The sequence below is a fragment of the Artibeus jamaicensis genome, unplaced genomic scaffold, assembly GCF_021234435.1.
Source record: "Artibeus jamaicensis isolate MK-2021 breed Jamaican fruit bat unplaced genomic scaffold, CSHL_Jam_final contig_519, whole genome shotgun sequence".
Lineage (NCBI taxonomy): Eukaryota > Metazoa > Chordata > Mammalia > Chiroptera > Phyllostomidae > Artibeus > Artibeus jamaicensis.
In genome coordinates, this window is record NW_026521871.1 from 47,423,836 (window position 1) to 47,437,002 (window position 13,167).

The 13,167-nt window shown below is 38.5% G+C and overlaps 1 protein-coding gene across 23 annotated transcripts in view; it reads right to left on the reverse strand.

The window, feature by feature from the left end:
* Positions 1 to 13,167, reverse strand: part of LRRFIP2 (LRR binding FLII interacting protein 2) — a 101,334-nt gene that overhangs the window by 27,855 nt on the left and 60,312 nt on the right. For 9 of the 23 annotated variants that reach the window (XM_053669403.1, XM_053669417.1, XM_037148273.2 and 6 more), the window contains 4 exons: positions 10,890 to 10,979; positions 5,905 to 5,949; positions 4,409 to 4,525; positions 1,647 to 1,718 (listed from right to left, as the gene is read on the reverse strand). In XM_053669403.1, the coding sequence (XP_053525378.1) occupies positions 1,647 to 1,718; positions 4,409 to 4,525; positions 5,905 to 5,949; positions 10,890 to 10,979 (324 nt within the window). The remainder of the gene's footprint in view (positions 1 to 1,646; positions 1,719 to 4,408; positions 4,526 to 5,904; positions 5,950 to 10,889; positions 10,980 to 13,167) is intronic. The other 14 variants (XM_037148270.2, XM_053669414.1, XM_053669411.1 and 11 more) reach the window with 3 other exon arrangements.

Below are 13,167 nucleotides of genomic sequence, written 5' to 3' on the forward strand. Positions count from 1 at the left end.
GCACTGAATAAGAAAACCTGGGAGTCCAGCAATCTGTGTTCTAACAAGACTCGGACGATTCTGGATGGAAGGCAAAGTGGGGGAAAGCACCCAAAGGCAGACACTTAATAAAAAATGAAGTCATAAACAGTGACCCAGCATCCTTTGTAAGTAGGACATGGAAGCTCTACTGTGCTTCCTCAGCAATCAGGTTTTTTAAATGTTTTTCTTCCACTTAAAAGTTATCACAAGGATAAATATAACCTGAAGTCAAGTTCAACTATACACAAGTACAACTATTTTTACAGTTCTACTATGACTGTAAAAATAAGAAAAGGAATCTTATCTGTTCAAAGTCTCAAATAAATTTAATCTGTTCTTTTGTAGCCTTTAAAAATGCAATAAAAGGTAGATCTAAAGATAAAAAAAAGTTTAAGTAAAAATGTCTCTTGGTCACTTGCTTGCTCTCCTGTTATACTATATTACATATGACTTAATACGGGCATATTATTTAATGTATTGGATTTCTTGCCTTGATCTGAAATATTTCCAAATATCTTATCTCTGAAGTCTTCACAGAGGGGGCATTAAATCCTGAAAATTAGAGCAGTAAGACTAAGTGAGCACATTGGCGTACTAGCTGTAATTCTGTTGATGTTCACTGACACCCTCACAGCTCCCAGGCTGCCCTCGAGGGCAGCCTCCACAGGACTGGCCAGCCCTTCTGGTCCTGGAGTCTCAAGTGTGAGATCCTTATGAACAATACTCACCTGCAGGAAGATTTTGTTGCTGAACTACCTCAAATGACATCACACAGGCAGATGAAAGCCTTGCCTATTAACTTCACACTTGGTCCTTTGGACATATCCTAAGTACTTTTCTGGCTGCCTTGCTTACACTTTTATTAGAAGCCCATCGTGTTTTTCCATTTCAAACATAGAAACTTAGTTTCCTTTCATATTAGGCTTGAACTCCATAATAAAACATGATGAAAAGATGATAACCAAGTGCCATTTACTACCAAATGCCTGCCTCACATGGACACTTGTATTGGAAACTGGAAGCCATCCTTGCCTGGAAAACAGAGGCCCATTTAAATTTATCTCCGATTCTTTAAGGCACTGAGTCTGTGTGATCCTTTCTGACCCACACGTTAAAAACAAGAAAGAAAGAAAACACAGGCCTCACGCTTCAGGGCCCCTTCTCCAGAGGGAATATTTACAATAATGCTCTTAGATACGTCCTCCTCTTGCCTTTAATATGGACTGAATTTGGTGATAGAAACAGGCAATATGCTCTCATTAAGCTTGGAAGAATTTTATGGTCTAATTCTCAATTTTTAAAAATTCCTAGAATACTTTTTAGGTGTTTGCCCAATTCAGTTTTGTATGGCTAAGACACAAGGGACATTTAAGTATTTTGTAAGACTTATAAACTGTAAGGTATAGTATTACTGAATAGTTTAAAAATTATATATACTAAACATTTCAACATAAGCAAAGACTGAAAGTTCACCTTTCCTAGACATTGCGGGTTAAACACATGCTTGAAAGACAAACACTGTTAGTAAAGCTATGTGCAGTGGGTTAACAGAACTCAGGAAGCCACCAGTGCCAACACTTCTGCGCACAGACAGCATGCTTGGCCTGCAGACTGGGCCCTGATACCTTTAGTTCTTTAAGCCCCTGCATGTATCTCCCTTCTACATCCTGTATCTGGTCCTTAAGGTCATAGATATCCTGCAGGACATAGGAATGAACCATTGCATAAAACCATCCACAAACAGGTCTTAAGTCTCAAAAAATTCAGATGAAAATGTGAATTGTATTTGAATATTCCAGACTGAAAGGAAAAAACCCAGAGCACACAAATGTCACCGCCACTCCCAACCACGGAAAGGGGGGACAGCAGGTGACAGTGCGGCTGCAGAAGGTCTGGAGTGACGTTGCTCAAGTGTTGAGCATTTTCTCGGCATTAATCCACATTGAAACAGCATTAGGATAGGACTGTATATGAAAAAAACTATTTAAGTTATAACATTTTTATCATGCAATTTTAACAATTTTATGTCATTTACATAATTTTGGGCATAATGCTTTACCTAGAACAAATAAAGTAAAGGAAGGAAGTTAAACATAACCATGCTCAACACAATGTAAAATGAAAGAGTCTATCATAAGAATACCACTTACCAGTAAATTCTGAGAAAAACATTTGCTCCAAAAGTTACCATAATCCTTATAAGGAGGGTGAAGTAGGCTGAATTTTAAATGGAAAATACTGTGTCTCTTAGTTCTGACCCTCTACATAAGATCTGTTCTGGATGCTTGATTTAGGTGGGAAATACCTGGTGCAGGCCCTACAATTCCACGATTACAGGCGGGGGCAATTAATTACCTAAGGCCGATATGCACAGTTTCTGTGTTACACTTCCTCCGCACCCTTCGCTCCCTCTTTGGGGGGGGGGGGTTGTCTGTCTTTTGTTCACTGGTTCATTCAAAAGACATTTACTGAGAGTCTATCAGGAGCCAGGTGCTAGGACACAAAAATCTCATTTCCTTCAGGAAGCCACTCTCTCGAAGAAACACGGGTAAACGGCAAGCACGAGCGAAGTCTGAGGCCGGAAGGCCCTGTCCTGCTGCCCTTCCTCCCGCTGGAGAACAGTGCTCAAGGCAAGAGTTTACCCGAGCCACCTCTGTACTCCCAGCACTCATGCCTGCGCTTAGCAAGAGTCAACACTTATTCTCTCAAACTCACGGCCTTGCTGACCTGGTCAGCTCTCCTTCTCTACTGCTACCGCCGCGTTCCAAACCACTGCACCCTCTCCTAGCCCCCTGCTCAGTTTTACAAGCTGCCTGTTTCACAAACGGGACTTCTGCCCCTACCCTGCCTACACTCTTACTCAGTCCCCACCTGCTCCCACCTCCCCCTCTACCGTGGCAGTGAGCAGACCTCCAAATTAGGACAACCATCCATCTTAGCCCTGGCCGTCCTCTCACCCACTCAGGCACTGTGCTCCATCCGTTACCCATCTCCTTCCTCAGCCTTCACGTTCTCACTCTGCTAGCTCCAGCCAACCAAGGAAAATATAATCCCACCTTTAAAGTAAAACAAAAAAATCTTCTCTTAATCTTCTCTCTCTCTTTGCTACCAACCAGCTTCCTGTCCTCCACTATCGCCTTCAGAGCAAGGTTCTTACTTTTCCTCCCGTCACATCTGACTTGCTCATCTCATCTCATTCTGCAAGCACAGGGTCTCTTTTCTCCTCCAGTCCAGTGCTACCTCCAAACCGCGGGGATTCCTTAGGAATGCAAATCAGGTATCAACACTCCCCTGCTTACCATGCCAGAAGCCAGAAACGTCAGGCTACACCTGAATTCCTTTCAGGCTGCCATGCGAGATGCTTTGACCCATCACTCCTTCTCCAGCGTCATCACTCACCACAACTCCTCACCTTTCACCCTCCCCTCTGGCAACTTCACTGTACAGATCACTTTATGGCTCTCTGAATTTACATCTCCCAGAAAGACTTCAACTTCTCTGCCTGTGTCATTTTAATTCTTCCTTCAACCCTTCACTGAGAGTTTTTCTCCTCCGAAAAGCCTTTTGTTATCTCTTCTTCTAGTTCAATTTAGAAGATGATTCTCTGAATTGCCTTAACAGTCCTATTCTTGGTACTACCATTAGATCACACCCTGTGGTTTTACTGGTTTGTGTCGTTGATCTTCATTATGAAATAGTGGACTCCTGAAGCCCAAAGTTTGTTTCACTGCCTAAATCTCTGAGGCCAAGGGCTCAGTAAATGTTGAATGAATGCAATGCAATTTTTATTACGACCCTTCCTCCACTACTCACAAATAGCAGGTTCTGCAAATAGACATTCAAATAAATACATTTTTAAAGTCTCCATCTTTCACATAAAATGGCTGATAAAAATGGAGAGTCAACTAATGGGTTAAATAAACCTTCTGTTACTAAGGTAGTTCTGTTATCTCAAATATTATTATAGTTGTCTTACCACAAAAAATATTCGAGCAGTCAAACAGTGCCATAATGGCTCCAAAGACTAATAATTACCAGAGTCTAGTTCCTTGTACATCCACAAATTTTCCACTTAAAATACAGCCAATTATTTCTGAGGGAATAACTTTTAGATCCATTAAAAAGTTTTCTGGCATTTGTAAATGAGCAAAACTCATTCCAATAGCATCAATAGTTCAGGAAAGAGAACAGAAAAAAATGAACCAATCTCCTTCCTTTCACACCAAAGTCACATTCTTTAACCGTATTAACGATTCTCTTTTAAAGAACCCCTACTCCTTTTCTTTCTACCGAATCACAATAAATCTTAAATAGTTCCAGTACACTAATATACTGCAAAGAAGCCAAAAAAATGGTTTCAAAAAGCAAACCGAAAACATCACTTTACCCGCAGTTCACTTAACGAGGTGTCTGGGTCTATCCAGCTGCTGGTGTCGCCGCTTCCTCGTCTGGATGAGTTTCCACTTAGAGGGGTCGTTGCTGAGGCAGAGTTTCGAGATGAAGGCTAGAGAAAGGAAACATGACACTTCTAACTCTCGTTTCTTTCACAGTATTTGCTGTGAAAACTAGAAATGGGCAGGGTGGGGAGGGAGATCTGCTATAGCGCAGAAGAGAGGTGGCCAGGGGCAACCCGCGGGCCATTCAGGCGGGCTTTGGTGGGGGGGTGCAGAGAAGGGTCCAGACACTGTGAGAGTAACTCTGTTCCCTCACACTCAACACTGGGCTCTGGAATTCACAGTCACTAAAAAGGAAATATTTTATGTGCGAGTGATTAGTTTTCTATCTTTGTTACACTGTAAACAACGCTGCGGTGTGCACATCAGATTACTTTTATAACAGTTTTTGAACTGTGCAATTGGTACACTAGTTAACAGTCCTCCTATTTAGTTCCTGAAGCTGCATTTTTAGGATCTTTTCTTTTTTAGTATTTTGTTAATCAAATTGGAGGTACTACTTGCAGCTGAGAGCAACACCGCCCTATAACACTATGATTTAGACTGCTGTTGCCACAATTAGTTTAAATGGGGGATTATGCTGCTGGATTAACAAATGGCATACACCTGTGCTGTCCAAAATAGTAGCCACCAGCCATGTGTAGCTACTGAGCATATGAAATGCGATCAGTCCAAGTTGAGACTTTTTTTAAAGTATAAAATACACACTAGATTCAAAGGCTTAAATTAGTGTTAAAAAGAATGTAAAATATCTCAATAAATTTTCATGTTGATTATGCTGAAAATATTTTGGATACTGGAGTTAAATAAAATATATTGTGTAAATTAACTTTACCTGTGTTTTTTACTGTTTTACTATAGCTACTAGAAAATTTAAACTCATATATGTGGGTTAGATACATTAGCGGCTTGCACTAAGTTATTTATATGAGACAGACCTGAGACATCTTTTTGGGGGATAGCATAAAAGTAATCCTAACTATTTCCCTAGATGGCTATCAAAAAATACTTGTAGAAGAAAGTCAGAGACTTTGACACAAAGCAACTCCAAGAAAGAAGTTATTTTACTTCAAAGACATAATTTATCTCAAAGGGAAAAAAACCCTCAGAGTTTGTCACCTCCATTCCTAAAAGACACTTCATTCGCAATGTTTAATGGCTTCTTCTCAGGACCAAATTCTAGAGGAATGAAAATCAAAACAGCCAAAAGCTTAGGAGGCAACATTCAGTGAAACAAAATGCAGTGTCTTTTCTCTTCCCAGTGCTTCACATGATGCAGCCTCGGAGGAATTCTGGGGGTCACGGACAGGAAATGGATGAGGAGAGGGAGAGCAGCTCCATCAGTTCAATTGGAGTAAGAGAATGAAACAGTAGTAGGAAGTAAGTCTGATTTTGAGAACTTTATTCCCTTAAGGTTTTATATACTTACTCTTGTGTAATTTTCAGCATACTGTTTGTCAGATTTTTCATCCAACTAGAAGAGAACAGAGATAAAAATCAGGAAAAATGCTTAGGCATGTTGATTTTTTTAAGGGAAAAAAAGAAGTGACCTCTTTTAAGTTCTCCAAGTTCAACTGATGTTTGGAACCTAAAAGTAAACACACTAAAACTGAAATAAAAGTTGAAATACATAAGACAAGATGTCAAGAACTTAAATTCTTACCCTAGGGAAGACATGAAGTAATAAGCAAGCAAGCAATCTGTTAGCAAAAGTTTACAAGTTTTAGATAGATTTTCTTTTCATGGAATTTGAACACATTAAGGAAAACTATACATAAACTTAAAAGTTTTAGTATTGCAAATGTTAATACAAAAAAGAAAAACTTGTACACATCAACAGGAAAAGTCTGAAATAACCAAAAACCAAAAGACTTTATTATCTAAACATTATTAGAACACAGGACACATAGATAAGACGACCACACTTCGCCAAAAAAAGTTCAGATTGGACTAAAACACGTTAAATACATCGTCAAAAAATTCCTCCCCTCAGCATTAAGAATTCAGTTGTGTGTCTTCTTATTTTAGTTATTTTTTGTTATACATGCACACAAGTGAAAACAAATCAAAGCACACAAGTGTGCCAAATAAGCCTCTCCCTACCACATCATGTCCTGACTTCCAATTCACACTCCAAAGGCAACCGTCTCCCAAGTGTTTAAAAATAGTGTCCCAAGTAGATCCTATATTCTTTTTCCCTTTAACCAGTTTCAAAGATTAGAGAAAGTACTTCATTTTTCTTTATAGCATGTATTGCTCCTTGGCTTGACCCACGACATTTATTCAAATTATTAATTTATGTCTGATCTCTTTGATGTAAGTTCTATGTCTGTGTTCTTTTCTGTATTCCTCACACCACGAATAGCATTTGACATACAGAAAGCCTCCAAATTTGTTGGATGAATGAAAAAATGCATCACACTCCACTGGTGCTTTAGGCCTTTAACAGCTGCATAAATCCCATTATCTGAACAAAACATAACTGAATTATCTTCTGCTGATACACCTTAAGGTCGTTTTAGTTCAAGTGTTTCAAGAAGTGAGGCACCTTAAAGGTCTAATCCAAACCCTGACTTCATCACTGAGGAGAGAGAAACTCAGAGGTGAAAGATTTCACTGAAGGTTGAATAACTGAGTCAGAACTGGATCTGGATCTCAGTTTTGTGAATTTTAGCCCATTTTTCATGTTGTTTACCTCTATATACTATCCCAATTACCACTATGGGGGGAAAAATCACATAGAGATTTAACCAAATAATAATATACCCAGACTCTAACTACTATACCAACCCTCCCAGCCCAATCTAGAGATTTAAAACCTTCTTTCTCAGTTAATTATTAAAACACAAAATGTCATTATTTCTGGCTGTATTCAGATCACTTTAACTTCCTCATATTTGAAAAGTTTTCCTGTTCTTTTTCATTACCCACATTTATCACATTCATTTTCTCAGTAAATACATTTTATTATGAGTACTGTATCAGTATAAATACTATCATAGACTTTGAACACTTCTTGCTGTAATATTCTAAAAAGGAACTGATTTTAGTTCACTGATTGTTTCAAACCACATACAAAATGTGTTACATCAATCACACAATGACAGCAGTTTTTATATTGGCGATTTTTGCCATAAAAAGGAATAATCTTCCATTACATCTATACTAGTAAAATACATTGCCTAGTATTTAAGGTGTTATTCTTTAGAATGAAATAAACACTACATCTGAATAAACTGCCTTATTTTCCTCAGAGTAACTTCCAAAACTCTCCTACTAATGAATTAAAGAGAAAAACAGCATTCAGAAACATTCTTCTGCATCTATTTGAAATCCTGTCTCATAGCCCCCTCACAAAAATAACCCCCAAACCCGCCCATTTTTTAACAGTCAACTTGAAATAAACTTACATTTTAGAGGTTGCGCTACTGAACTAGTCCCTCACAAGGTTCATTCTACTGCTTTCACTCCCTTCCGACAGATCCCAACTGTCGCAGCCTGCGCTGATGATGCGCCAAACCTCAGGGACTGTTAAGCCAGCAAAAACCACTCAGAGCAGCCATGCCGCAGTCCAGATATTTTGGCTGCAGTGACTTGGCCAGAGTCTCTCCGGTCCTCACTCCTCGGAGGCTGTGCTACACTGTGTGCGGCATGCACCTCCACCAAGTGCCAGCTGAAACCTGGTCTTCTAAGAGCCCAGTGCTCCAACGGCCAGGAGGTCCACACGGCTACCCTGCAAGGACAAGCTGCTGCTCACAATGACAACTCAGTGCGTCTGCTGGATCCTGAAAAGGCTTTTTAAATGGAATAAAATTTAACTGTGCTTAACATAGTAAGGTATAAAATAGAAAGAGGCTGGTAAAAGGGGACTAACCTTCAGCTATAAGATAAAGTCTGAAGATCTGATGTAAAACATGGTAACTATAGCTGATTTTAGAAATTATATATAAATAACATGAAAAAATACGCACTAATATGCATATTTTACATCAGATATGAAAAATAATTAAAGATTATTAAGTGAAAATTAAGAAAACAAAGGGTGTGTATACTGTATGTTCACGATTTTGTAAAACAAGCAAGTTAAAACTGCAATAGTGAAAAATAAATCATGAAGTTGCTAAAAAAAATACTATGTGGCTAATCGAAAAGTAGATTTGAAAAAAGAGAACTAAGCAAAGCTTTATTTTCCTCTATTAAGGCCTTCAGGACTCGTTCATTAATATTGACTATAAACCTGGCCAGTGTGGCTCGGATGGTATCCCATAACCAAAAGGCTGTGGGTTCAATTCCCAGTCAGAGCAAGTACGATCCCCTTCTGGGCACATACACAAGGCAACCAATCAATGTTTCTCCCCACATCGATATTTCTCTCTCTCTAAAAAGGAATGGAAAATGTCCTCAGGTGAGGATTATGTACTATATATTGTAGCCTACTATTTTCAGTATTTCAGATAAATATTATGCCATTCTGCTCTTAAATAATTAAAGAGGCAATTTTCCCATCAAGAAAGGGGCACTTTACTCCTAGATAGTTGTAAATGGGAAGTTAGCCAACAAGCTTGTAATATTTCATATTCATCTTAATGTGCAAAAAAGAATACATGATGGCTAACTTTATATTCCAATTTGAATGCTTAAAATTCAAAAGTAACATTTCCTTAAAGAATTTCAAATTATCAACTAGTACACAAAGTCTTAAATATCCTTTCCATATTTCAAGGATAAATGCTTTTGCCTTCTTTATATCTGGGATATCTAAAAATACTTTGCTCTTGATATTATACAGCTTGTGATGGGAAAATATATAAAATCTGTCACTGACTAACAAGCTATAAAGTAACAAAGGGCTGACTGGATCTGCCAACCTGCTCGGAGCATCTTCTGCTTCTGTGAGTGGGTGCACAGCATGATGACTTACTACACATACAGGCCATGTGTCTGTGTATCAAATCATCCCATTGTACACCTTAAATATGTGTGATTTTTATTTTAAAATTTAAATAAAATAACTCCCTAGAGAGAGAGAAGTTATATCCAATTATTAGGGACAGGGGAAGACTTTTTTTTTTTTATTGTAGGCCTTTTCAGTTCTGTATAGTTACTAAAATTAGTTACCAAGAAATACATGTAAGGACTGCATAACCACTAACTCAGATATCACAAATTAAAGGCTAGTAAAATTCAAAGATTTTTAAGAGAAAAAGTGAACACAATAAATTAAAATGTAACTGTTTATGAAAAGACAGGTGCTAAGCAAATTACAAAAGACACAATATTTCAGGGAAAAAGACTTGGGCACCACCTCTGATTCCGTGTGCGGAGAGTCCTTCCTCTGACCCAGGGTGAGGCGGGACTGTTTACACGGCCAGGTGTGAGAACCAACAATCCGAATGTTTATGGACCACACTTAAAATTACTTTTGAGATTAGAGTCATTCAAAAATAGTTATTAAATGTAATCAGTGATGTGCTAAACATAAATAATCATCTCTCCACTGAAAAACTGTCAACTTTCCTAAGAAGCACTGCCTCTCCTCTGCTTCCAAGTGCCGGACAATCAAGGCAGTGCTGGCTCCAAGGGCAGAACAACACCAGTGCCAGTAACCAAGAGGAGCTGTCACAAAAAAGGTGACTGTTAGATATATCCACCAGGTGCAGACAGAGCTGCTGGTGCAGTTCCTTCACTGGGGCAAATGCCTTAAGGTGTTATATTCTGGATGGTCTTTACTAAGTTTAGTCCACGGTGAATGTGGAAGCAATGGGCAGGCATTTCTTCAAAGCAATGCCATGATCCAAATGTTTAAGATCTACTCAGATTCCCCCCAGTTACTATAAAGTAGTGACACTTTACTAAGTAGTATATTTTATTGTTCAACTTCAAAGTCCACTTAGAACTTTACAGATTCACAAAAACAAAATGGAAAAAAATTTTTAAGACTGATCAGAAATATCTAAATATGGCCTAGGTAACAGATGGTTGTAAGAAATAATTTTTAATTTCATTAAGTAAGATAATGTTATAGCGAGTGTGAAAAAATTCTCAAGTTTAGCAGAGAGACATACTGAACTATTTATTGGGAACTTACATGATGTATGGGATTTGCTTTAATATAATTAAGGAGAAAAAACAGCAAGAGGAAGAAATAGATGAAACAAAGTTGGTACAATACTGGTAACTGTTGCAGCCGCTGATGGACTGATTCTATGGGGGAAATTTTCCATGGAAAAGTTTTTTAAAGATCAGAACATATTATATACATTCTAAAACAAAACAAATAAGTATATTTCATGCTAGTGTATTCGATAAGTGTTTCCTAGGCAGTAAATTAAGTTCCTAATTTTAAAACAGATGATGTATTAGCCATTAGTCACACGCCTGAGACAACAGAACCAGCCCATGCAACACACTCACGCCAGCCAGCTCTGGGACGCTGACATCATCCACCTCAGAGACGACGCTGCCCCTGCGGTTGGAGCGGCTGAAATAATCTGCAGCAGAAACCTTTCGGTTAGAAAAAAAGACGCTTTAGAAATTATGACAGAAGAAAAGAATAGGAACATCAGCATATAGGAGGGAAAGGTTTTTTGTTGTGTGATAAGGTATCACCATAAAATGAAATGAGGAAACTACTGCAATTAACCTACTCAGAAAGGGAAAAGAGAAATAATGTACAGCGCATCCTGAATGAAACCCCAGCTCCTGCAAATAAGCTTCTGTCCATCTCAGCGGGAGTCCCACGGAGCCACCTGCTGCCCGGCCGGCCAGCGCCCCTGTGTTGGAGACCAGCTCGCCCTCCCCAGGAGGGACTCCCGAATAGTATCCACTTAAAGCCTCTCCTGGAGCGCACAAATTTGTAACTCATTATATAACTATCACCTCTGTGAAGCACATACATACTGAACACAGAATCATTTCAAGGGTTAGATACCGCACCTTTTCCCCAATTTCCTCAGCTCCCTCTTTTTCACATCCTCAGGACCAGGAACACAGAGCAAAACAGAGAGAGGCGTGCAGGGGCCTCCTTCTGGTCCCCACACTCACTGGCCCAGTCCCTTCCCACCTTAGACTCGGGCACTGGTCTAGAAACTCTCCAAGCAGCCGGCTCCTCAAATTTCCAGTCTCCACTCAAAGGCCTCTTCCCTCAGAAAGCCCTTCTTGGACCTCCCTACCCAAAGGGACACGAACACACACACATCCTCCACGCATCGCCTGCTTGTTCTCGTCCCAGGCCCAGAGTTACTTTCTTTTTGTTCCTTTCTCTACTAGCTTATTTTCTATTTCTACCTCACTAGGATATTAGCCCCGTGAAGTCCGAAATATGGTCTGGCTTACCACATCATTCCCGGTACTTAACACAGTGCCTTACATATACTAGGTTCTCCATAAACACCTGCTGCATTAATAAATAATATTTTTTACCCACTCATCAGCTATTCCTTACCCCAGCTCTGTCTGATTACCTTGCTTAAAAATTCTTCCCTTCTAGAAAGAAAATACAGAAGCCCATCCACAGAGACAAAGAAGGCTTAAAACCTACGAAGTTTTGCTAAGGGCTAATACAATCAAGCAACAGTATTTTTATTCACAATAACAACTGTGCAACTTAAATGTATACATACCTAACATTTTATTTGTACCTACTATCTCAGAATGTTGATAGTTATTTTCTATATAGTAATTCATTTAATCCATACATTAAGTCTACCTTACAAAGATAGTTATTAACATCCACTGTAAAAATAAATTGCCATTAACACACAAGTAAGTTGTAAATGTGGTTCAAGGCCAAGCATGATTATTTTAAAGTCTCTGCCTTTCAATTAAGAAGTACAAATTGGCCTGGCCAGGTAGCTCAGTTGGTTAGAGCATTGTCCCAATACACCAAGGTTGTGGGTTCAATTCCCAGTCAGGGCACATACAAGAATCAACCAATAAATGCATAACTAAGTGCAATAACAAATTGATGTTTTTCGCTCCCTTCTTCTATAAAATCAATGAATACATTTTTTAAAAAGGAGTACCAAATGGCAGTTATAAAAAACAGTCCTGGGGATGTAAAGTACAGCATAGGAAATATAGTTAATAATATTGTAGTAATTATGTATGGTATCAGAAGGGTAAAAGACCTATCACAGTGATGACTTCATAAGTTATATAAATGTCTAATGACTATGTTATACAGTTGAAACTAATATAATGTTACATGTAAACTATAATTAAAAATTAAATAAATATTTAAAAAATTATTAAAAAATAAAAATAATAATGAAGTGCCTGCATTTCTACTCCATCACTTTCTAAGGTGCCCTGAAATATCCTGGCCTTTTCTTTCACCTTCAGCTTTGAGTATGAGCATTAATGGGTTTGCCAACAGACAACTGCCTTTAATTAGATCACTGGATTTTTGTCGACAAATTTCACAAACACTTGGTGTTCCCTTTTCTATGAATCCTTGAGTTTACAAACTTTCACAAAACATGACTCATATTAAACAGTCTTCTATTTTTCTTAAAGGAACTACAGCCTCTTAGTTGTTTTGCTCTTTTTTCTAGCTCTAAGCTGACACATCATCCTCAGCAATGTACTTTTCAAATAAATTCTTAAAGCAAATAAATATGTCATGAGCTCTGTAAAATCTTCAGCTTCATCAAAAGAATAACCTGAAATTACATAATTTGTATTTTAATAT